The sequence below is a fragment of the Talpa europaea genome (genome assembly GCF_964194135.1).
Source record: "Talpa europaea genome assembly, chromosome: 7".
NCBI lineage: Eukaryota > Metazoa > Chordata > Mammalia > Eulipotyphla > Talpidae > Talpa > Talpa europaea.
This window is the reverse complement of record NC_140074.1, coordinates 120,077,315-120,101,079: the sequence shown is the minus strand read 5'-3', so window position 1 is coordinate 120,101,079 and position 23,765 is coordinate 120,077,315. Positions and strand designations below refer to the sequence as shown.

The 23,765-nt window shown below is 56.4% G+C and overlaps 2 protein-coding genes across 2 annotated transcripts; both read left to right on the top strand.

Moving 5' to 3' along the window:
* Nucleotides 1-5,804: 5,804 nt before the first annotated feature.
* LOC311173921 (keratin, type I cytoskeletal 13-like) lies at nt 5,805-9,691 on the top strand (the record flags this gene model as incomplete). Its single annotated transcript, XM_084238004.1, has 8 exons — nt 5,805-6,278; nt 7,374-7,456; nt 7,644-7,800; nt 7,990-8,151; nt 8,242-8,367; nt 8,454-8,674; nt 9,300-9,328; nt 9,639-9,691. The coding sequence occupies 8 exons, from the start codon at nt 5,805-5,807 to the stop codon at nt 9,689-9,691; spliced, it is 1,305 nt and encodes a 434-aa protein (XP_084094130.1).
* Nucleotides 9,692-19,332: 9,641 nt separating this feature from the next.
* KRT36 (keratin 36) lies at nt 19,333-22,927 on the top strand (the record flags this gene model as incomplete). Its single annotated transcript, XM_084237114.1, has 7 exons — nt 19,333-19,791; nt 20,610-20,692; nt 20,936-21,092; nt 21,604-21,765; nt 21,861-21,986; nt 22,147-22,367; nt 22,732-22,927. 7 exons carry the CDS (start codon nt 19,333-19,335, stop codon nt 22,925-22,927), a joined length of 1,404 nt encoding a protein of 467 aa, XP_084093240.1.
* Between the last annotated feature and the right edge of the window lie 838 nt (nt 22,928-23,765).

Here is a 23,765-nt window from a genome sequence, read left to right as displayed (position 1 = left end):
AGACATTTAATGTGCCCAGAGGGGAAGATATCAGCCCCAAGAAGCCCTCCCTGGTTTCCCCAAACTTCAGTCCAAAGCAACACCAGCCCCTCCAGCTCCCTGTCCCTCTTGGGCTCATTACAGCAGCAGCCCGGCTGGTCATTGCCTCTGGCCCAGGGCTGGTTCTTCTGGGTTTCAGAGGCCCAGCCAGAGGGCAGGGAAGGAGGAAGTAGAGTACTCAAGGTGCCCCAGCTGGGCTGGCTCAGGCACTGGGGTGGGGATGGGGTGGGGGTAAGGAGAACAGGTTTCTTAGCCCTGATGACAAGGCTGGAAGTGCCTCTGTTCTAGCATAAAATTATTTGTGGGAGGGCCAAGCCCCCTAAGAGCTCCCCATGGACTGCGCTGCATGTTCCTCCTTGCCCGGTAGCCCTGGTTAGAGGTAGTGCCTGTTCTTTCTGGGGGAGATTTAATCTAGAATGTGTCCCCTGAGTACCCACTTTGAGGCCAGATTTCCCCAGGAGGAAGGAAGCCAAATTTATTAAGTGTGTATAACAGACCGGGCCCTGCGCAGGACGCTCAGCTTTATAAGGGTGGGGCAGCCTTCAGCGGCAGTGTTTGGAAGAGGAAACTGAGGCCAGGGAAGTCCAGTACCTTCATTGAGGTCACCAGCTAGGCCATGGTGAAACTGGAGCCTGTCTCTAATTCCAAACCCTTGACATCATAGGGGTGAAGGAGACTGGTAACTCCTTTCTTCAGAGGGTGTGCTAATCTGAAACCCATTTCTTAACCTCTGTGGGCAGCCTGTTAAGAGTCATACAGTCATTTTGGTTAGAATCATTGTCCTCACATTTGACCTTGGTCTCCAATAGCGCACTTTGAGCTCCAAAGTCTAAAGCACCAGCACCAGGTCCCTGGCATCCTGGGACATCCTGATCCCCTCCTGAGACTGGTGCAGAGAGGCAAGGTGCTCGGCCTGCGTGCCTTCTCTTAGGGCCACACCCCAAGCTGGGGGCGAGGGACGCTTCTGTCCTCCTGCAGCGACTGTCAGAGAGGTCCCTGCTGAGTCCTGGCCCCTGCCTGGCCCCAGATGGGTGCCTGAGCTACAGCAACCCCACCTGAGCCCTTAAGTAGTCTTGGGCAGAGATGGCCCCTCCTGCTACATGCCCTCGGGCTGAGGTCATGCTTGGTTTCCAGCCAATCAGGAGGCAGGCACTGGCTTCTCCCTACAGAGGAGCAGTTTGGGACCAGAGACTAGGGCCTTGGGCAGTCACTGCTTTGGCTGGACTCCCCATGGCAGGCACCAGGCATGCTGGTCACCATTCCCCGAGGACTTTGGCTGGCTCATGTCATTCTTGGGTTTCCGTTTCCATGTCTTTCAACTGAGGAGTCTGGCTTAACCACATAATCTCCAGAGGTCCCATGAGTTGATCTGAAACCTAGGATTGCAGAGGGAGCCCTGACCGCCATGCCCAGGACAGCAGGGCTGTGTTGGCTCCGAGCGCTGCTGAGACAGTGTGCTAAATACTTGTCGAACTTGCTTGTTCTTTGCTTGTTCCTGCCCTAGACACAGCATCGGACACTCACTAGGATCTTGACATACATTGTGGTCACCTGTCCCTCATGGGCAGCTGGCAGCACAGGGGAAAAAAGGAGCTGGCAGCTTCTTCCATGAGATTTGCAGCTCGTGGAACAGGGATGACCCCACTGCATCCATTTCTGCTTGTCATTCCTTCCCCCCTAGAGCCAGCAGGCGAAGGGCCCCTGAAACATCTTCCTAGTCGTTGACAGGAAATCTCCCTCCTCCACAGGACTGCAGAGGCCCTGGCCCCAGAGGAGGGAAAGCTGTGTGGGGGGAATGAGATAGAAAGCCAGCGACCATGACTTGCCTGTTTGGTGTGGGCACAGCCTGGCTGTGGGGGCCAAGGAGGGAGGCAGAGCCATGTGATGACATAGGATGAGGCCGGGAGAATTCTCGACAGGTCACCCGAGAACCACGACTTCCCTGTTGCAGCAGGAAGTGAGAGCGGCCTTCCGCCTGCCAGGGCTCTTGTGTGTCAGGTGCTTCGCAAACACCCACTCACTCACTCAATGCTTGTTGTACAGTTGTGGCCCCTGAGGCCCCGAGAGGTCGAGCAACTTTCCTGAGGTCACGCAGCTAGTGGCTGGCAGAGGAAGGGTTGACACTAAGGTCCATCCGACAAAGTCTTCGCTGCCCTTGCTGGGTGTCCGGGAGGCCTGGTGGTATAAAAGGGATTTCAGGAAAGTGGGCTGTGGATCAGGCATTGGGGCTGGTCTGAAGAAGGTTCCTGACACTTGTGCAGGTGTCTCAGAGGGCAGTGGGGCTGCCCGGGGTCTGGGTCTGCCTTTCAGGAAAGGGCCCTGCCCTGAAGGGGACACTTTGGAGCTGGTTCAGCTCTACTGGGAACCAGGTCCCTTGTGGTTCAGGGAGGAAAAGAAGGTTCAGATTAGGAACTGGGGGACAGGGTCTAAGCCCAGTTCTGCAGATGAACAATCTGGTGACTGTGGACAAATCTTTGAGAAGCAGAGATACCCGAAGACACTGCTGGCGGAAGCTTAGTAAGGCCATGTGGAGGGCCTCCCCGGAGGCGCAGCGGTTGAGCGCTGGGTTGCGAAGCTGCCCGCAGCCTCTGCAGCGCCGGTTCGATCCCCAGCTGCTCCCCGGCCACCGGAGGAGGGTCCCGCATGGCGCGCAGACCTCTCCTGCCGCCCGCTGCTCCCCTCAGCAGTGTACTTCGGTCCTTCTGCCTGCTCTGCTCCCCGCTCTGGCTCTGGTGAATTCTCTCACCCTCCCGCGCTTCTGACTGTACCCAGTGCTTGTATAAATAAATCTTTAAAAAAAAAAAAGGCCATGTGGAGTCAGAGTTGGGGATTCATGCATTTCTCCTGTTTCCCACTGCCCCAGGCCTTGACTATTGAGGACTCAGTTTCCCCACCTGGGAAATGAGAGGGGTGGATGGGAAGGCTCCTTGCAATGACTTCTGACTCTGACATTCTGTGCTGAATGAGTACCCTGGCGCCTGATCTCGGGAGTTCACATCAGGAACACCAGCAGACAGGCTGGCCCACCAGACCATGGTTGCATAGGCCTAGCCTAGCAGGGCCAGCCGCTGGCAGGGCCTTGGGTAATGGGCCCTGGGAACAGAGAAGAAGGCGGACACCCTTGCTGACTCCGGCCTGGAAAGGATTTCCTAGGGAGTGGCTCAGGGTGCAGGCCGGGAGCCTGAGGTTTGAATCTTGGCTCTGACACAATCAAGTTGAGGCCATGCATTGACCCTCTTTGGGCCTCAGTTTCCTCATTTGAATAAAGGGCTTAGGAAAATAGTAGGAGTGTTTCCAGGACCAGAGGACGTCACATGTGCAGAGTGTTCAAGACGTGCTAGCTGGTGTAATTCCCATGATTTCTTGACACAAACAGCATGGGTGGGTCATATCAAGAGCTCGGGCGAGGCTGCCAGACCCCCAGCTGTGGTGTGGAGGGCCAGGCCCTGTGGTGACCGTGGGCAGGCGTTCTGGCCTCCCTGCACCTCAGCTGCCTCCCTGCACCTCAGCTGCTGCAGGTATAAAATGGGGCAATGAAACCTTTCTCACACTGTTTGCCGATGGCGATGTGCCAGGCAGGGCCTCATGGCGGGGTGTTTGTGAAGGCATCGAGGTTCCCTTCTCTTCCCTGGAAATGGGGAGAAAACAGTTTTTGCCAGAAAATGAAGAAGGAAGCAGAAGACAAGTGAGCAGTGCCTCAGCCCACAGCCTGTTCTGCCCCACAAGGACGGGTTTTGGGGGGGCGGGGAAATGGATCCCCCCATGGGTCTCTGTCTGGTGTGTGTCCCCTGCCCACAGTCTCTGGGGTTCTCCGTGGGGCAGAGGAAGACCTCCCTGGGTCAAGGCTCCTGTCTTTGCTCAGGAGCAGAGGGCAAGGGAGGGGTCCTGGCCTGGCCAGGGGAGGCACTGGCCGCCACCCCGTGTTTGCACTACCAGGGCTTTGGAGGATCGTATTGTTCCCTTCAGAGGCGTTGGCCGAACCTGCTCATCAGCCCTGGGAGGCTCGTCACTCCAGGCCTGGCAGGTTCCACTAATCACCTTCTTGTCAGCTCTGATCCTCCACTGAGAGAGAGCTCCTGCTTTGGGCTGAATCATGCTTTTTCAGAGTGAGCGAGAGAGCTGAGCCATCAGTTTGGGCCAGGAGGGCCGGGCTGCCCAGGGGTCAGCCTGCAACCCTGGCCTCACCATGGTCTCTGAGCACCCTGCAGCAGCACGCCCTGGCTCTCTCCCTGGTGCTGACATGGAGATGAGATGGGCCAGGGAAACAAAGGACGGAAAGCTCTGACTCACACCCTCTGTTCGGCCTTGCTGAGTCAGTGTAGGGGTTTCCAGGTCACCTCAGACCTGTGCCACCCCATTTCGACCCCTGCCCATGTCCTCCCCAGCTCTCCTGGCAGCTTTGGGCCAGAAGGCTGCTCTGAGAGTCTGTTCACAGCAATCCTGGGCCCCGTGGGGAATGGGAAGCAGCCCAAGGCCAGGAATCTTCATTCTTGGTCTGGGAAACTTCTTCCTTCCTGGGCTATGGGAGGCCACCTCAAGTCCATTTTCTTCCAGCCCAAGTGGGGATGCCTCCCCAGCAGGATTGCCGAGTGGCTCCTGGGCAGAGACCCTGGCCACATCCTCCCACAGGCCACTTGATCCAACACACAGAAGCTGAGGCGGGTTCATGGGCTTGGGGGGCTAGAAGGACTTGGGCTAGAAGGACTTGGGGTTCAGCTATGCCCCTAAGGCAGCTGGTGAAATGCAGTCAGCAAACTCCTTTCATCACAGTAAGCGGGGGCCAGGGGATCCAGGCTGCTCAGCCTCGACACTGTCCACATCTTGGGCTGGGGAATTCCTTGCTATGGGAGCTGGGCTGTGCATGGAAGGCTGTCCCACAGCACCCTGGTCTTCAGACTCTAGATACCAGTAGTATCTCCCAATGTCTCCAGACAGTGTCAAATGTCCCTGGGGACCAGAAGAGCCGGGTGCTGAGACCTCTGAATTGATCTGATGTGGCCCAGGTTGGATGGTGGTTATTTAGGGGCCCGGGTGCAAGTAACTGACTGAGAAGAGGTACAAGGGGCTCAATGGAGCTTTCTTCTTTCGATGCCTCAGCGGCTCCCGCAGTGTTGGGTGGTCCCTAAGGTCCCTCTTCACTGTGATTTTATCCCACAGCCTTGAAGCCATTCCCCCCTCAGCTTTAACAAGGACCAAGATAAGTTTGTCACCAGAGTCTCTGGGAGCACTGGAGTAGAGGAAGTGCTCAGGATTCAGACACCCAGTCAAGTTCTAGAACTGGAAAGGGGGGAGGCTGAGGCTGCGGGGTCCTCGCATGGCCTGGGCTGCTCTGCAGCCCTGCTGCCCTCATCGCGGGCAGCACCGCGGTGGAACCCGGCAGCACAGCACCCGTTCTGACATGGGGTGGGGTTGACAGCCTGTGGGAGTGCTCCCTATGTGGAGAGGTGAAAGAGAATTCAAGTGTCAAAAGGGTAGTCTCCAGCAGAACAGGGCTCCCTCTGAATCATCCCTTTTGTTAGGATTAAAAAAAAAGCCACTTCTCCCCCCAGGCACAACCCACCCGGGACAGCAGAGGTAGCGGGCGATGGGAAACTAGGTGCAGCTGGCAGCAATCGGAGGGTGGGGAAGGGAGGAGGGGAGACTGGGAGACGGTCCCACCCCCGTGGAGGGTGTATAAAAGGCCTCCACTTCGGGGGAGAGCCATCAATCTAGGCCCAGGCCAAACCCAGCTCCTGTCCTCACCTGCTCTCCATCTTGCCCTCACCATGAGTTGCCGTCTGCAGAGCTCCTCTGCCAGCTACGGAGGTGGTTTCGGGGGTGGCTCCTGCCAGCTGGGAGGAGGTCGCACTGTCTCCAGCTGTTCCACCCGGTTTGTGTCTGGAGGATCAGCTGGGGGCTACGGGGGCGGCATGAGCTGCGGCTTTGGTGGAGGGTCTGGCTTTGGTGGCGCTGGAGGTTGTGCTGGAGGCGGCTTTGGAGGTGGCTTCGGCGGTGGCTTCGGCGGTGGCTTCGGTGGCGGCTTCGGTGACGATGGCGGCCTCCTCTCTGGCAATGAGAAGATCACCATGCAGAACCTCAACGACCGCCTGGCCTCCTACCTGGACAAGGTGCGCGCCCTGGAGGCGGCCAACACAGAGCTGGAGGTGAAGATCCGGGACTGGTACCAGAAGCAGAGCCCGTCCAGTCCGGAGCACGACTACAGCCACTACTACAAGACCATCGAGGAGCTCCGGGACAAGGTGAGCCCTGGGCGTGGAGGAGGCGAGCTTTGCTGTGTGGGCAGAGCCACGAGGGCCAGGGGCAGAATCCTGGGGCCCAGAGGTGCAGTGAGGGTGGCATGCTCACCCTTCCTTCATGGGGAAAATTCTAGCCTTGTGCTACCAAGTTTCTCAACTCCTGATGGGCTTTTTCATGCCCAACTCCCCACATGCCTTTTCTCCCATTATTCATTTTTATTGTTCTTATTACTCGTGTCACAGTTTTTTCACTGCTTTCCAAACAGTTATGTGATTGATGACTCTCTCTCTGTAGTCCTAACCTGCTGAGTTATTTGGAAACCACATTAGTGCTTAAAAGCTACTAAGAATGGCCAAAATCAACAGAGAAAGGGATTGCATGTTCATTCACTGGCCTGGGAAATATATATATTTTTTTGATGGGGGCCCCACTTAAGCTTATCCTCGGTTGGCTGCAAGCATGTTGAGAGACCAGGCAGAGGCACAGCCAGCGCTAAGCCAAGAATGCTCTGTCAAGGCCCGTCCATCATGCCGTGAAGGCCAGGGGCAGCTTGTTGTCACACCAGCTTGTTGGGACAGAAATGCGCTTGCCTGGGCTATGTCCCAGCTGCATGGGGGGGATTTGAAATGCTTTGGAATATAAAAGTTTAGACAAAGGAATTCAAGTGGATGGAATACTTGTCAACCCCTCACCCCCCACTCTGCTCTGCTGGGATGGCAGCTCTGTGCAGTCATGAACTATGTGGAGACTCCCTGTGCCCTTACCAGGAAGCCCTTCATGACAGTGGCCCAGAAAGCTTACAATCTAAGACACGATTAACCAAAGAGCGTCCTGGTGGGGTCTTACCCCTGGAAATGTGCTTCCTGCTCCTCTCACGACTGGCTGTAACAGGTTAGAGTGACAGAACAAATGATCCAGCAGCACCTTGTGTTGTTCTGACACCCACCTCGCCATGGAGCTCGCTCAGCTGGGCCTCGATGCCCTCAATTTACAGAAGAGAAAGTGTGGCCCAGACACACTGTGCCACTTGGACAGTGATTCCAGTTCTCCCCTCCAAGTTCACGGATCCTCCAGAAATCACCTTCCGTCTTTTGCAGATCCTGGCAGCCACCATTGACAATAACAGGGTCCTCCTGGAGATCGACAACGCCAGGCTGGCTGCAGATGACTTCAGGCTCAAGTGAGTTTGTTTCCCTTGTTCCCTTTCCCCAGCAATCTCTTATTTCAGACAAATGCACATCTGAGTAATGAAACTGGAGCATCCCTGCACCAAGGGCTTGGGGAAGTAGCAGAGTCCAGTACAAGGACTGGGAGGGTGACTCACAAGGTGTCTATGTTGTTTTCTTAATTAAAAAATTTTTCTTTAGGTATGAAAACGAGCTGTCCCTGCGCCAGTGCGTGGAGGCCGACATCAACGGCCTGCGCCGGGTGCTGGACGAGCTGACCCTGTCCAAGACTGACCTGGAGATGCAGATCGAGAGCCTGAACGAGGAGCTGGCCTACATGAAGAAGAACCATGAGGAGGTGAGAGGGGAGCATGGATCTGCCATGGTGGAATCATCTCCATGGAGAAAAGGGAGCCCGCTGCTGCAGCTGAACTTAGCCCCGTCTTCTATGGGACCTGGAAGTTTTCCAGAATATTCTGGTAGCAATCAGAGCCAAGAAGGGGGTGTGCAGGAGCTGTCTCATACATCTCCTTTGCTGTCCCCATAGGAGATGAAGGAGTTCAGCAACCAGATGGCAGGCCAGGTCAACGTGGAGATGGACGCTACCCCTGGCATTGACCTGACCCGCGTGCTGGCGGAGATGAGGGAACAGTACGAGGCCATGGCGGAGAAGAACCGGCGGGATGCTGAGGAATGGTTCCACAAGAAGGTACCCTAACCCTCTTACCCTTTGTAGTCAGGGGGTACCAGGGTCTTTAAGCTGGGTTCCTCCATTACCCTCTTCCTGCTTGAATTTCAGACTGCAGAGCTGAACAAGGAGGTGTCCTCCAGCACAGAGATGATCCAGTCCAGCAAGACAGAGATCACAGAGCTCAGACGCACACTCCAAGGCCTGGAGATTGAGCTGCAGTCCCAGCTTAGCATGGTACACCTGCGGTCCCCTGCCCTGAGGCCTCCATTGCTCGGCATCCCTCTGGCTCGGCTCCCCTGACTTCTCTGTTGCCCCACCAGAAAGCCGGTCTGGAGAGCTCGCTGGCCGAGACGGAGTGCCGCTACGCCCTGCAGCTGCAGCAGATCCAGGGCCTCATCAGCAGCATGGAGGCCCAGCTGAGCGAGCTCCGCAGCGAGATGGAGTGTCAGAACCAGCAGTACAAGATGCTGCTGGACATCAAGAGCCGACTGGAGCAGGAGATCGCCACCTACCGCAGCCTGCTGGAGGCCCAGGACTCCAAGTAGGTCCTCTCCGGTCTCGCTCTTGGGAAAAGCGGCTGTGGGTCCTGGGATGCCAGAGCAGGAAGGGCCTTTGGAGGTTGATCGCGGGGCCTCCAGCAGGGGAGGCCGGGCCTCTTCTGTCCTTTGAATCAGATGGTAGAGCATTTCCTCAGCAGGCTGCAGAGTCAACCCCTTTAACCTTTCTAATTCAGGCTCTGGATTAGACCGGCAGGCATAGGGGCAGTGGAGAGACCAGCTTCTAACGGGGCATTGTAGCTTGGATTCAGACGAGTCAAGCCATTAAAATGGTGATCAAATCATCTTCAGACCATTGTGGGGACCAGGTCATCCTTGTGAGCTTAGGGAGGCCTGGGGAAGGGGTGGTGCTGAGTGAACCCGGGGGGAGGACAAAACTTCTGGCGGATGAATCTGAACCTTGGGGTAGCTACATCTCCTCTGAGGCCTTATAAACACACAGACACACAGACAGACAGGCATGGCAAGTACTTGCTGCTGCTGCCACCCCTGAAACTCATTGCACAGTTAAAAAAAATACCCAACTCAGGGGCCCTGAATAATTATTAGGGGGGCTCCTCCCAAGGGCAGGTAGACACCTTCTGCTCACGGCTGCCTCTCTTCTCCTAGGATGACAGGCTTCACCTCTGCCACTGGAGGTAAGTAAACAACGCCCCCCTGGGATTGGGGGTGGTGTGGGTGTGGGCAGGCAATGCTGGGCCCCTGAGTGTAGGGAGGGAGGGAGCTGGAGTGGGAGTGGTCATTTTCCTTGCAAAACAGATAGCCCCGCCGAGCATCGTCAGGCTGTCTTGGACAGAGCCACCTTTGAGGACACTGACATGGGACTGCCATCACCTAACCCTCCTCCTGACCAATGAGGGGGCTCAGGGCCCACTTGTAGGAGGGGGCACTTGGCTAGACCTGAGGGTCTTCTCCAGCCTTAGCCTCTGTTGCCTCTTCATTTTCCAGGAAACGCTGGTGGAACCACCCGTCGCCCCTCCGAAACCCTCCGTAGGACTTAAGTCTGCCTGGCGTGCCTCCCTCTCTCTGCGGCCCCCAGAGGAGACAGCAGACGTTCCCTGCAGGAGGGAGGCGGGTCTGTGGACCTCAGCAGCAGGGTCCCCGCCACCCTCCTGAGGGAGGGCCCTCACGCTCTCCTCTCGGGTCTGCTCCTCTTCTCTCTGACCTGGCTACTCTGATCTCTCAGCTTCTCTACCAAAAAAAAAAAAAAAAGATAATTCAATAAAGTTTCCTGCTGTTTTGCAAACATATTCTTGATTCTGGCCTGGTTTTTGAGGGTGGCACCTATCAGCACAGGAGGGGTGCAGTGGGCCGAGCAGCTCACTCCCACAAGGCACCTCCAGCTGGGAAGCCACCAGGCTCATGGGCTGCTTACTTGCGCACAGGTGGCTCATGTGATAGTGTCCTGCAAACAAGGACATGTGGGGCAAACCCGGGACAAGCGGGGTCGGGAGCCAGGGCAGCCCCCTCCGAGTTCAGGTCATGAGGCAGCAATGGGGTTGGAGGGGAGAGGCTGGAGAGGCAGAAGGCTCTGGGGCGGGCTGCAGGGGGTGGGGCAGGGCTGATCTGGGGAGAAGGAAGTCCTGGACAGTTACTCCCGCTCCAACCTGCCACCTCCCTGTTTCCTTCCCAACTTCCTTTCAAAATGCTGCATGTCCAGTCACAGCTCCCCACCCCGACCCCACTGACCCCAGCCCTGTCTAGCTCCATGGCCCTGCCTCCCCAAACCAATCAGCGAGCCAGCACATGGCTCTGGGTGACCTCAGCCCACGCTGCCCTTCCTCCCTGCTCCCCCTCTGCACCCTGCGCCCCCTCACCCCCCATGTCCCAGCTCAGACTTGCAGCCGCCCTTGCTGGCTCGCTGCAGACGCGTCTGGACCTAGTGTAGCATCTTCTCTCTTCCTCCTCCCCCGGGCCACCTGGGACATGTCCATGGCCACAGTGACCAACATGAAGACTCCCAAGCCCCACCCTCCAGCAAGGCCCCCTTCCTCCCCCAACAGAGTGAGGTGTCTGCTGCTCCGGCTTAGACCGGGAGCTCTGAGGGGTCGCGGCCATGTCTTTCCACCTGGGGAGCAGCCTATGCTCCCTGGGCCTCAGCCAAAGCTTGTTGAAGAGAGAGGTGAGTGGCTGAACTGGGAATGCCTGTCAGATGCCCTCTGACTTTGTCACCGGGTTTGCCAGAGGGATGGCGGCTCCACTTCGCCTTCCTCTTCCTTCTTCCTCTGCTCCCACCCAGCGCCCGTGTAGTTTATCCCGCTCACCACTGCCTTTCTCCTCTCCCTCCACCCCTGCCTGTTTATGGGTTCCAGGTGGTTGACTTGGTCCCATAGGGGCCCCCAGACATGGCCCACCCAGCTGGATAAGCCAGAAGAAAGATGTCTGCTCCCCTCTCTTCCTGGACCCCACCCCACCCAGCAGGGCTGTCACCCCACAGATGAGCTAGGCGCTCAGGAATGGCACAGGCCCTCCCTGCCCCAGCCCTTTGACTTTTTGGCGACTCTTTCATCAGCAGCTGCTCCCCGAGAGCCGGCTGTGTACCAGGCACGGTGCTGGGCCTTAGAGAGAAGACAAACAAAAGGCAGCTCTGCCTTCAAGGAGTTCACGGACAGACAGGGCAGAGGGAGGCCCACAATAATAAGTGACCATGCTCTTCAAAGCTCAACTCAAAGCTCGCTTTGGGCCACAGATGTCCTCTGGTCTCCCCCGCCCCCGCCACTTCCAGCGCCCCTGAGCTGGCCTCACGCTGCCTGTATGGACGGTCGTCACAGTGATGATTGGAGAGCAGGGAGCAAAGGGACGGGCTCCTGAGCCATGTGGCCCTGGTGTGTGTCCACCTCTGCCACCCACTCCCTCTGTCCCCCTGGCCAGGTGACTTAAGCTTCAGGGCTCACATTCTTCACCTACTAATTACTACCTCCCGGGAGGTTGTTAAAGTCAAGCGCTTAGAACAGTCTCTGGCACATAGTAATTGCTCAATTAGTGAAGGCTTTCCCGCTCTCTTTTCTAACCTGCGAGTTCCTTCAGGGTGAGTAGGGATGGTTTTGTCGTCTTCACCCCTAGAATGCTACAGGAGCTCAGTAAGTGCGCTGAATGGAGGGGGAGGGAGGGGTGAGCACCAGCGTGGGCCCTGGGAGAGGCGGTGAGCAGAGTGCTGAGGTCCCAAGGAAAGGGCTTACCGGGACTCAGGGAGCAGCCTGGTCGGGGCTGGTCCTTAAGCTGAGAGACTCTTGGCTGATTGAATGTACCTGGGGTCCACATCCCTGAGGCTAAGGCCAAGGCTATCAGGGGCAGTGTCTTGCTGAGCCGCTCTTGGGGAATGGGCGGGGCTGAGGCTAGTCTTCCAAGGGGGCCGGGCAAGGAGCTGTACTCTGGGCCTGCTGGGGCTCATCCTGGACCCTTTTCCTGACCCAGGGAGCACACTGAGAAGCTGGGCTGCACCTGAGGACATCTGTGGCCCTCTCGGGATGCCAGGAAGCTGGGAGGGAAGCCAGGACTGGATATTACTAGCAAGGCTGATCCAGGAGCCGTCCTGAGCCGGAGGGCTGGCAGGCCTGTCTGAGGGGTGGGGAGGCAGGGGGTGGGCCTTTCCCTCCAGCACTGAATTTGATCCCCTCCATCACCTGCATGGGTGGCCCCTGGGAGGGAGAAGCTTTATCAGGCCTGCTCGGTGGCTACGGTGACTCTGGCTGGGCGGGGTGGTGTCCACCCCAGGGCTGGCCCGTCCAGTTGGTGTCTGACTAACCTCCTTGCCAGTAGCAGTTTGCGAGTGAGCATGTTAACGCAGAGACACTGCCACAGAGGGTGATGAGGTGAGAACACAGGTGTACAGGTGTGATGTCAGGGTTCACTGAGCGGGTCCTTGGGTTCTCTCTGAGAAAACTTTGACAGTTTCCTACTCAGTGGAACAAGGCAAGTTTACTAAGAAAAAGCCATTTGTAAAATGAAGAATGATGTAAAAGGTATGTAAAAAATTAAAAAATAAAAAATAAAAAAGAACTCATAAAAAAATAAAAAGACATTTGCGTACACACAAACTGGCAGAAGGACAGGTTTGTCAGGAAAAAGAGGAGAAAAGAGGCTCCTGCATAGACACAGGTGGGCGGGGGTTGTTCTTACACAGTATTCTTTGGGGGGTTCATTCCTCCGGGGACATTTATCTATTGTTAGATCAATCACTTCTAGGATGTGATTGGGTAAAGGTGTAAGGGCCTAAGGATTTTCCCTTTCAGAAGCTGGTTTTGACTATGTGAATCATTTCTTTCCCCATCTCTAGTTTCTGGGCCCATGAGCCTCCCTCCCAAATTTTCGACTCTCAGCCTTTGTCAGAGGCCACCCCAAGTGGAAGCAGGGCCATGCCAGGCACTTGCTCTACACAGAGCTCCTCCTCAACCTTTATTTCATGTCACCTTTACAGTCCCAGGAGTTGGCCCCAGTGTGCCCATTTTTCGCATCAGAAGATTGGGGTCCATGCTGGCTAAGCCGTCTGCCTCACGTGAGAGCTGGGGTTCACATTCCAATATGCTTTCCAACCGTGGCTCACCCTTTTCCAGAGCCGAGTGCTCAGCTCTGGAATTTGGGGCAGAAACAAAGCTCTCTCCTAAGCCCCAGCACTCAGGTGACAAAGACATCAATCGTGGAATGTTCCAGGGGCCTCCTAGTGCTGGGAGCAAGTTAGGCCAGTACAAAGGTAACTAAACTCCCTGTGACTCTGCTGCAGTCCCCCCACCCCCCAGTAGAGGAGCCTCCCTCTTCCCAAGGCTCCGCCCGACCCGGACGGAAGGGCCAGGACACTCCATCTTCCCCAGGGCCCTGTGTGTCCTGCCTGGGCCCTGCAGGGGGCAGGCTCACTCCAGAAAGCAGGCAATGCCTCTTGGGCCACCTGCTCAGATGCAGGGTGGAGGGACAGGGTCACAGATCTGTTCCTACCCACCCCTGGTCCTGGACATGACCCCGTCCAGTGTCCAGACTTACATGGCAGCTGGGCGCCACAGCGAGTGTGGCGTGCTGAGGGCAGAGTTTCAGCCTGAGCCCCCTTGGGTGCCTGTTACCCCTCTCTTGGGGGTCCACAGATGACCTGCCGTCTGAGATGAAGGTGCCCAGGGAGTGGGAATTTCACTCTCCCTCCCAAGAGAAACCTGGGGACCAAGCGACGCCACAGGAATGCGTTGGTCAGGGCTGTGCTTCATGCACCGCTGCCTCCTGTCCACTGCTGGCCCTGCCTCCCTCCCTGCCTGCGCCCACGCACCTGGGGGCTGCGGGGGCTGCTCCCTGATGGGTGGGGACCTGGGTTTTTGGTGGCTGGAATGGAGCAGGGTCTGTGGGTTGCCCTCCTTTGAGAGCTCTCTGGGAGGGGAGCAAGGGGTGTCTCTGAAAGAGCTGGGCACAGGCCAGCCTCGCCAGCCTCCTGCAGAATTTGGGAGGGGTAAGTTGGGTGGGTGGTGCTGCTGAGACCTGCATAGCACCTTTTGGGGGTGGGGACTTGGGGGAGAGCAGGTACTTACTCTTCTGGGCCATTTTTATGAACAGTCGTAACTCTGTGGCTTCTTTCATCCAAGGATCTCAGACCAATTTGAAAGTGGAGTCCACAGAATAAAGCCTGGTTAATTACAGACTGGAGCTCACAGTCAGTGGCAGACCTGCTGTCTTTGGAAGGAAGATGGTGGGACCCACATAAATGCAGATGATTGAGTCCAATCAAATGGGGTGTTGGGTTGGGAATTGGCTTTGTGGTTCACTTAAGTGGTATCTGAATCAAGCAGGGGACGCGGGAGACCAAGGCATGGCTTCTGTCTCTCAGTGGGTCTGGCTGTGCGTCTCCCACAAACCACAGGTTTGCTAAGCACCTTAGGGAGAGCTGGAATTCTCCAGGACCATAAAAGCTTGGTGGGGGGGTGGGGTGGGTGGTAGAAGTAGGGACTGATGGATGAAGCAGGCGATTGGAGTCTTCCAGAAGGGAGCTGTCAGCCAGCTCAGCTGTGCAGGAAGAGCTGGCTCCGAGGCTCGGAGGGAGGCTACCATGCAGAAGGCTGAGCTTGGTGTGAGAGACCCTGAGAGGTATGGCTTGAGATTGGGGTCCTGGTGGTTCTCTGGGCCTCACTGGTGGCAAGAACAGCTTGGCGCAGACTCTTGAGGCTGCTCAGGGCCCACTTGTCGCTTGCCCCAGGCCTCCAAGCAGGGCCTCCTGCCCTGTAGGGGGTGGCCAGGGAGCACAGAAAGGCCTCCTGTCACTCAGTGTGGCTCAGGGCCCCTGACCCTGGTGGGGCTGGTTACTGCAGTGGGGCGAATGGAGGTTTGGGGCACAGGCTGGGGGTAGGAAGTACAGCAGAGAAGGGCTTGTCAAATCTTGCCTAGAAGGGCTGAGTCACCCTGCTGAAGGGAGGAATGTCTCCGAGGAGGCCACAGCCACAGAGATCAACCCAGCTGGTTCTTCTGAGTGTTGCTTGCTGTGCCGGTCCCAAACCTCCGAGGATAGGGTACAAAGGGCAGGAGCGTGTGCTTTGCGGGTCGTGGTGACAGATCCCTGCGGGAGGTGGGAAGGAACAGCCTTGTCTTGTCTGGCCTTCAACCAGTGCCACCTCCTTCCACAAGAACCAGACAAAATGCAGGACACCCAGTTAAACTGAAATTGCAGTTTAGACAACAAGTAATTCTTTAGTCTGCAGACATCCCAAATATTTTGATTTGCTAAGTCTGGTGCCCCCTTCCCAAGGAGGCCTGGGAACACCCCAGAGTTTGAACCATCAGTGCTGGACAAGCGAGACCTTTCTTGGATTCTTTGGAAAAATTAAATCGGTGGCTAGAAATGAAGACATTTGTCTTCATTGAAAAATTTGTTTCTTCCCATCATGCTCTCTTGCACCTGTGTGCCTGTGAGGGCACGTCTGTGCTGGAAGCCGATAGAACCTGGCAGAGGATTTGGCAAGTGCTTCTGATGGGATTATTTGACACAGAATGTATAGTAATCATGGTTTTCTGGGAGGGGCCAGGCATCCCGGGTGCTTTGTACCTTGAGCAAAACCTTTGTTATGAGGATAAAGCAGATGTGTGGTCGGTGAGGGTCTCACTGTGTCCTGACGGTGTGTCTGAGAGCCTCTCCTGGAGGAGATTCTGCAGGGCCTGTGTGAATGGACTCAGGAGGAGCGGGCAGCAGGACAGAGCTAGGAGGATGAAGTCCAAATTGCTTCCCCTTGCTGCCCATTTGTAGGTGGCCTGGCTGCCCAGGTTTTTCTGCTTCTTCCCATTCCTTGGGGGCACCTAGGTGGGGGTGGTGGCCAGCACCTTCTGACCACAGGGCACATCTCCTGGAGGAACCACTGGCAGGGGCTGGGGCGTTTTGTACTACCCAGAGCTGGGCAGGGAACACTGGAGCTTGATGTCTTGGGTCTTTGCCCATCATGGAAGAACTTTGATTTGCAGAGGGACGTTCACTCAAGGGTGGAGACTTCTTTTTCCCAAAGAAGGAACCACAGACTTAGAGGTTGACGTTCAACTCAGTGGCCTTGTCAGATGGACTTGGGAAAAGTCAGGACGTTTTCTTCTTCCCCTTCCCCCCAAGCTGGGGCCATGGTAGGCAGAGAGCACCTTGTCAGTCCTGTACCCTAAAATCAACCCCTGTGTCTGCAGGTGGGTGAGGGCCTTGTGGAAGCTTCTAGAATAAGGGTCAGCGGCCTGCCAGAGTCCTGGCCAAGGGGGTCCTGCAGTCCCAGCCCCTGCCTCTGAGCTGCTGCCCTGCTTGCACTTCTGGGCTAAGCCTCCAAATCAACATCGCATGAAACCAGGGCGTGAGGCCTGTGCCAGGAAACAGCACTGGACTGGAAATGAGTTCCTGTTTGTCAAGTGCACTTTAATGTTGCTCTCAAGATTTGGGTCCTGGCATTATGGACTCTGCCCACCTCTGGGGAAGACCAGGACTGAAGTACTGGAATGAAGGTCTGGCTCAGTCCAGGTCTGGGGCCTTTGGCCCTGCTGTCCAGCCTAATATCTCTAAACTCCTCCTTCTGTGAAGCCATGTCTCTGACTCAATTGACCAGGACCTACTGGGATGCCCGCCCCATATCCTCGGACACGGACACGGAGCTCCCAGTGGGTCCTTTGGGAGACCCGCTGGGAGAGGGTCATTCTGCCCCTGTGAAGGAAGCCAGGAGGGGTCAGAGCACCTTGCGGCGCAGGTGTGGCCCAGAGGGAAGCCCCGGGGCCCTTGGGGGTTTGCAAAGAAAGGAGACCCAGCTGCATCTTGGACAAAGCCCTCTGCCACTCCTTATTACTTGTGGGTCAGGTGGAACAGGCAGCAGGACTGAGCCAGGAGGCAGCTGTGGGGGGCGGTGGACGAGTCAGACATGTCCCAGTGACTCTGGTCAAACCCGTGGACAAAACTTGGGCCTCAAATTCTATGGTGTGGGAGATGGAGGCACCTCCAGCTCCCCAGGTGTGGACCCTTCCTCTTCAGATGGGGGCACTGAGGCTAAGAGGGGTTGCGGCCTACGTGGGGAATTTGGGACAGAGCTGGGCCTGGAGTCGGGGGTCCTGATCCTTAGTCCAGTGTATTTCTGATTAAGGTTAGAAAGAGTAGTTTCTGAGTAGAACCCTATTTTGAAACAGAGCCCGATAAATGCACATCCCTGGTTTACTCCACACCTAGGAGGTGGTTTTTCCCCAGGACTGGGGGGCCAGTGCGGGTGGGGGTGGCCCGGGAGAAGAGCTTCTCTGGAGCCCCAGGCTCTCTTCTTTGCTGCAGGTGGTGCGCTGGGCCCTTGGCCTCACTGTGTCCTGTGACGTCCAGCTCCGGGATGGAAGAGAACGGAGACCTCCCTCCATGAGGTGCCGGCGCCCTTCCCTTCCAGGGGGCCTGCAACCTGCAATGCGTACAAAGGCCGCGGCATAGACCAGCTCTCCTACCCCCCAGAGACACTGGCAATGCCCAGGGTCACTTTTAGTTGTTGCCTTGGTGGGGTGGGGTTGCTACAGGCATGGGGTGTAGAGGCAGGAAATGCTGCTGACATTTACAAAGCACAGGAGGCCCCACAACAGAGAATTACTAGTCTACGATGTCAACGGTGCGGAGGCCGTGATGGCCCATCCCCGGCCCTGCGGAGAGCAGGAGCAGTGGGGCAGCTGTGAGGAGCCGCTGCTGGGGCAAGCTGATCCCTGGAAGCCTGATGTCCCTGCTCCCACTCCCAGGGGGACTACGGGCTAGGCCCCCGGGAGCCCACCTCAGGCATCCTGTGGAGGTGTCCACTGCACTGGGTGAGGTGTGCGTACCCAGCCAACCTCCTGAGTAATTTCAGAGAGAAGCTTATAAAGCGTTTTAAGAGTTGGTAAATTGCAACTTCAGAAGCACATAAACGCTTCCATAAACGCCAGTCTTGCAAAGCAGCCTGTGTGGGAGAGGCGAGAGCAGGTTGCCCAAGCCTTGGGAAAGCAGCGTGCCTTGTGAGGCGGGAGGGCCATGTTCAGCTTTGTCCTTAATTTTCAGGGTCTCCTCTTAACGCCTTGCTTAACTCTCTGGCGGTGCTGCCTTTGTTCTTACTTCCTCCTTGTCCAAAGAGTCTGCATCGATCATCTCTGGATCCTGTCCAGGGGCTGGGGGGGTTCAGAGCAGGCTGGTACGGTCAGGATTCTCCCCTATGAGGGAACCTATGAGGTTCAGAGAACTGGGGGGGCACATAGAAAACTGTCCTCCCAAGTGCCCCTTTTGAGGGCTCACACCCGCCATCCTTTGCCAGCCACAGACACAACCATCAGCAAAGGCTGGCCTCTGAGCCGAGCCAACATTTCTGCAGCATGGATGGTTTTCAAGTTATCGGCCTTTCTCACGTCTGTGCAAGGCAGCGGGGCAGGGTCTCCTATCCCAGCGAGGACACCGAGGGTGCCCGAGAGGAGGTGACCAGCCACTGTCGCAGGCAATCAGCAGCGCCAGGACTTGAAGTCAGGTGTCCTGTCCCTAAATGCCAGGTCCCTGCACTTGGCCTTGGTTGTGGGGGGAAGCTGTGGGACAAAGGCGGGGTTTGGGGTCTGAGAGCTCTGGTTTCAGATCCAAGTTCTGTTCACCGTGAGTGAGATCTTTAGCTATTTTGAGCCCCTGTGTCCACGTCGGTGGCGACAACATAGGCCCCTTCCCGGCGCGCGTAGGTGGAAGCGAGGTCACTGTGAGCCTGACGCCTAACAGCTGCACCCAGAGTCGAGGTCCTTTGCTCCCTTTTCACCACCCAGTGGCCCAGTGGAGCAGCACTGAGGGCTGGGGACACGGGGGGCCGTGACAAGTGGGCCGACCGCGCTGCTCAGGGAAGGCAGGCAGAGAGGGCGGGGACCAACGTCACTCCTGAGGCTACTCCCGATTTATGGGATCTGGTGCCGAGATTTTGAAGAGGCAATAAAATCCATCTTTTGCTAGAAAGTGACAATAGCTAAGAGTCCTGACTTAGCAAACCAAATTCCAGCTTTTTTTTTTTTTTTTTACAAGGTAGGGAGTTCTGAATGGTTAGCAAAAATCCCATTATGATGAGATTAGCTTTCCGGAATAGGAACAGGCTTTCCCAAGGAAACATGACAACACCCCACTGAGAGTGTATATAAACAGCCCAGAGAGACCTCGAGTCCAGAACCTGCTCCTGCTAAGCTACGACCTTCCTCTGCTAGCATCATGGCCACCCAGCTCTGCTCCCCGATGTTCTCCTCTGGGTCTGTCAAAGGCTTCTGTGGCACAGCAGGCCGCATGTCCCGGATGTCCTCAGTCCGCTCCATGGGCTCCTGCAGGGTCCCCAGCATTGCTGGTGATGTGGGGACATCCTCCTCCATCAGGATGGGCTTCTCCAGCTATGGGAGCTGCATGCCTGGCTCCTACCTGTCTTCCGGGTGCCACTCCTCTGGCTTCCTTGGAAACGGGGCCTGGTTCGGGGAGGGCTCCTTCAACGGCGGCGAGAAGGAGACCATGCAGTTCCTGAATGACCGCCTGGCCAACTACCTGGAGAAGGTGCGCCAGCTGGAGCGGGACAACGCGGAGCTGGAGGGCCGCATCCGGGAGTGGTATGAGTCGCAGAGCCCATACATCTGCCCGGACTACCAGTCCTACTTCAAGACCATCGAGGAGCTCCAGCAGAAGGTAACAGGTCCCGGGCCCTCTCCAGCCTGGTCGCCAACCCCAGGAAGGACGTCCCTCCCAAGGGACTGCAGGGGAGTGCAGCTTTTAGGGGACTCTGGCAAGTTCTGCTCTCTAGGGTCTTGGTTTTCTGGGGGACCCAGATCTCCCTGCTTGTCTTTCCCTTACTGGTAACCCGGTGCCAGAGATTCCTCCCCAGCTCCCGCCATCTCAGCTCTAGGGAGGTCAGTGACATGTGCCATACCCTGCTGGACACAGGCCTTGTCTGCTGCTTCCCCATCCTTTGGCCTTTTTATTGCAGGGATGGGTATTATCAAACCCACCTAACAGATGCAGGGGTTAAATTTAGAGAGAGGTTCAGTAACTTGCCCAAGATCACAAGTTTGGGATGTAGAACCTGAATGCAGGTTTTCCTGGCTCCTTCTACTTACCCTGGTGCATCCCACTGTGACATTCTGGGAGCTACAGACACCAGGACTGAGGAGCCACTGACATCCTGGGGCCAACATGCCCTTTAGACCTGGGCTCAGGGCTCAGGGCTCAAGACTGAGAGCTCAGGGGTCAGGACTCAGGGCTCAGGACTGAGGGTTCAGGGCTCAGGGCACAGGGATCAGGGCTTAGGACACAGGGATCAGGTCACAGGGCTCAGGACTCAGGACTGAGGGTTCAGGGCTCAGGGCTCAGGACACAGGGATCAGGGATCAGTACTAGAAATGTTGAAGGTGTGGCTGGTCCTTAGAGGCTTGGACTCTGTCAGCTGGGCTGCCCCCTCCCACATTGCTGAGTCCTCCTCAGCTCATGGGACACCCCTTGTGCCCTAGATCCTATTGACGAAGGCTGAGAACTCCAGGCTGGTTCTGCAAATTGACAACGCCAAGCTGGCTGCCGATGATTTCCGGACCAAGTGAGTGGGCCTGCTCAGGAAGGTTTCTGTGCTGCTCCCCTGCCTCTGTCCCCTGCTCTGGGAGCTGGTGAGGTGGGAGTAAGGCCAGATGCAGCTGTAGGTGGGAAATATGGCACAGGCCTCCTGTGTCAAGGGAAAAGACCACTGTGCTGCTGATCCCAAGTTAGTCACAGTAGCGGATCGGAGGCAGGGGCTGGCGCGGGGCTTCCTTGTGGCAGACCAGGCACTGTTCTGCGCGCACAGGTATGAGACGGAGCTCTCCATGCGGCAGCTGGTGGAGGCCGACATCAACGGCCTGCGTAGGCTCCTGGACGAGCTGACCCTGTGCAAGGCTGACCTGGAGATGCAGGTGGAGTCCCTGAAGGAGGAGCTGATGTGTCTCAAGAAGAACCACGAAGAGGTGAGGCTGGTGCCATGTGCCCTCCCAGTGTCTCCTGTCCAGCTGGGAGCCATTGCTGACCCTTGGGCCCAACAAAGGTGCCACCCAGTAGCCCCACTGGCGGTTATGGACAGCTGACCGTGTGCCCGGAGCTATGTAAAGCACTTTGCATCTCATTCTCAGCTCATTTCAACCTCCTGATGCTCAAACACAAGCTTCATTTTACACATGAGAGGATGGGGCACAGAAAGGTTAAGTCATTTGCCTAAGGTCACACAGCTTACACACTCCTGCCCACGACACTAAACCTGCATCTGCACTCAATTCTATTTGGTGTTTGCATTGTCTTATGTTCCTCTCTGGAATCCCCAGTGGAGGTGGGTTGAGATCCATAAGGAGATGGGCTCAGAGAAGTTAAGTATCCCTTTTAACGTCACATAGCAACCGAGGGAGGCGGATTTGTCCCCAGGTCAGGAGGACCCCAGTCCAGTGTCTTTCTCACAGCCTGCTGCCGTCTTCCTTCTCCCTGCAGGAAGTCAACACGCTCCGCGGCCAGCTTGGGGACCGACTGAATGTGGAGGTGGATGCCGCCCCCACTGTGGATCTCAACAAGATATTGGATGACATGAGATGCCAGTATGAGGCCCTGGTGGAGAATAACCGTAGAGACGTGGAGTCTTGGTTCAACACCCAGGTGGGGCTGGGGCAGCGGGGACCACGAGCTCTGGGGGGATGATGCCCTACAGGGTTGTTTCACGAGGTCTGACTGCTGGGGTGTTTGCCTTCCAGACTGAGGAGCTGAACCAGCAGGTGGTGTCGAGCTCCGAGCAGCTGCAGTGCTGCCAGACGGAGATCATCGAGCTGAGGCGCACAGTCAACGCCCTGGAGATCGAGCTGCAGGCCCAGCAGAGCACGGTGAGTGTCCCGTCTGGGCGGCCAAATGCAGCTTGCAGCAGCCCCCATCCTCAGTCTCAACGTGCAAGCGTGTGATCGCAGTGTCCGCAGATCCCGGGGAGTGGGTCTCTGGGTTGAAGACCCTCCTGATGAAGGAGGCAACTCTTCTTTCCCGTTGCAGCGGAATTCCCTGGAATCCACGCTGGCGGAGACAGAGGGTCGCTACAGCTCCCAGCTGAACCAGATGCAGTGCATGATCGGCAACGTGGAGTCTCAGCTGGCCGAGATCCGCTGTGACCTGGAGCGGCAGAACCAGGAGTACCAGGTGCTGCTGGACGTCAAGGCCCGGCTGGAGTCGGAGATCGCCACCTACCGCCGCCTGCTGGAGGGAGAAGACTGCAAGTGAGTGACCCTTGGGTCCAGGAGAGCCAGGCTGGGGGAAGGACCCGCCTAGATGCAACAAGGGCTCAGTCCCTGCAGGGGACAGGGGACGTACAGATGACAGGGGATCAAAGCACTGTACCCTCTTTTAGTCCTAGGCTTTGGCCACTCATAGCGGGACAAACAGGCCCCAACACACAGTGCTGCGCCAGCCATCATGTTTGGCCTGGGAGTTTCTAGTCTTGGGATCCCACACTCTGGGATCTCAGCGGCACTGTCTGAGGGTCCTCATTGTCATTGTCATCATTGTCATCATTCTGTTTAACCTGAATCTCAGTCCAATGCCCCATGCTGAATGCATCCTGATCTAATTTCATTTTCTCAGGCTGCCAGCCCATCCATGTGCCACGGAATGCAAGCCTGCCATTCGAGTCCCTTACGTCTCCTCCGGGCCCTGTGCCCCGACTGTGCCCTGTGCCCCAACTTCCCAGATCAGCACCCAGATCCGCACCATCACCGAGGAGATCAGAGATGGGAAGGTCATTTCCTCCCGGGAGCATGTGCAGGCCCGCCCACTGTAACCACCCCTTGCCCACCCAGACAGGCCGCAGGAAGGACACCCTGTGGCTTCTGGCTCTGAACAACCACCCCCCCCCCCTCGCCTTCCCCAGGGGCTCCCCGCTCAGCAGGTTTTCTGCCAAAATACCTCTTAGACTGTGTTCCTCCACTTAATTGCTTTTACGATGTGCAAAACTAGGTTTTCCTGGAAATTTACCCAATAAAGTGTGTTCTCTTGGCATAGCAAACTCGGCTCTCTCTATTCTCATGTGGGTAGTTAGTGGGGGATGTGGAGGGGGTCATGGATTGCAGCAATGTTACGGGTTTAATTTAAGGTCCTTCTTTGTTCTTGCTGATATGGGGTTCTTGGTAATTATTTTGTTCTATTAAAAAGAATGCTAAGAAGAAATAGAAACAGACCAGAACAATTCATAGGATACGTCATAGTTTGAAAAATATTACTTGTATAGTTTCTAAAATTATCTACAAAAGCTTATCAAGAAGATAACACATTCAGCTCTGGCTTATGTGCCCTGTCTTCCTTTGGGCAGTGACTTTTGTCCCAGAAAATACTCGGTTCTCTGCCAAAGGGACTGGTTATGATGTGCCCACCTGCTCAGAAATGCCTAATCTCTTGCCATTTCTGAGCCTTGGTTTGCTCACTGTAAGAGCCAGACTGACTTTGGAAGTTTCTTTCCTTACCCACTTTGTATTTTTCTTTCTTTCTCTACTTGTATTTCCTTCCTCTCAAAAACCTTTCTTTGCTCCCTTCAATTTGCCAATGGAAAAGCATTTATCCACCCACCTACCCATCCACTCACCTGATCATCCATCCACCCATCCACTCACCCACCCACCCAT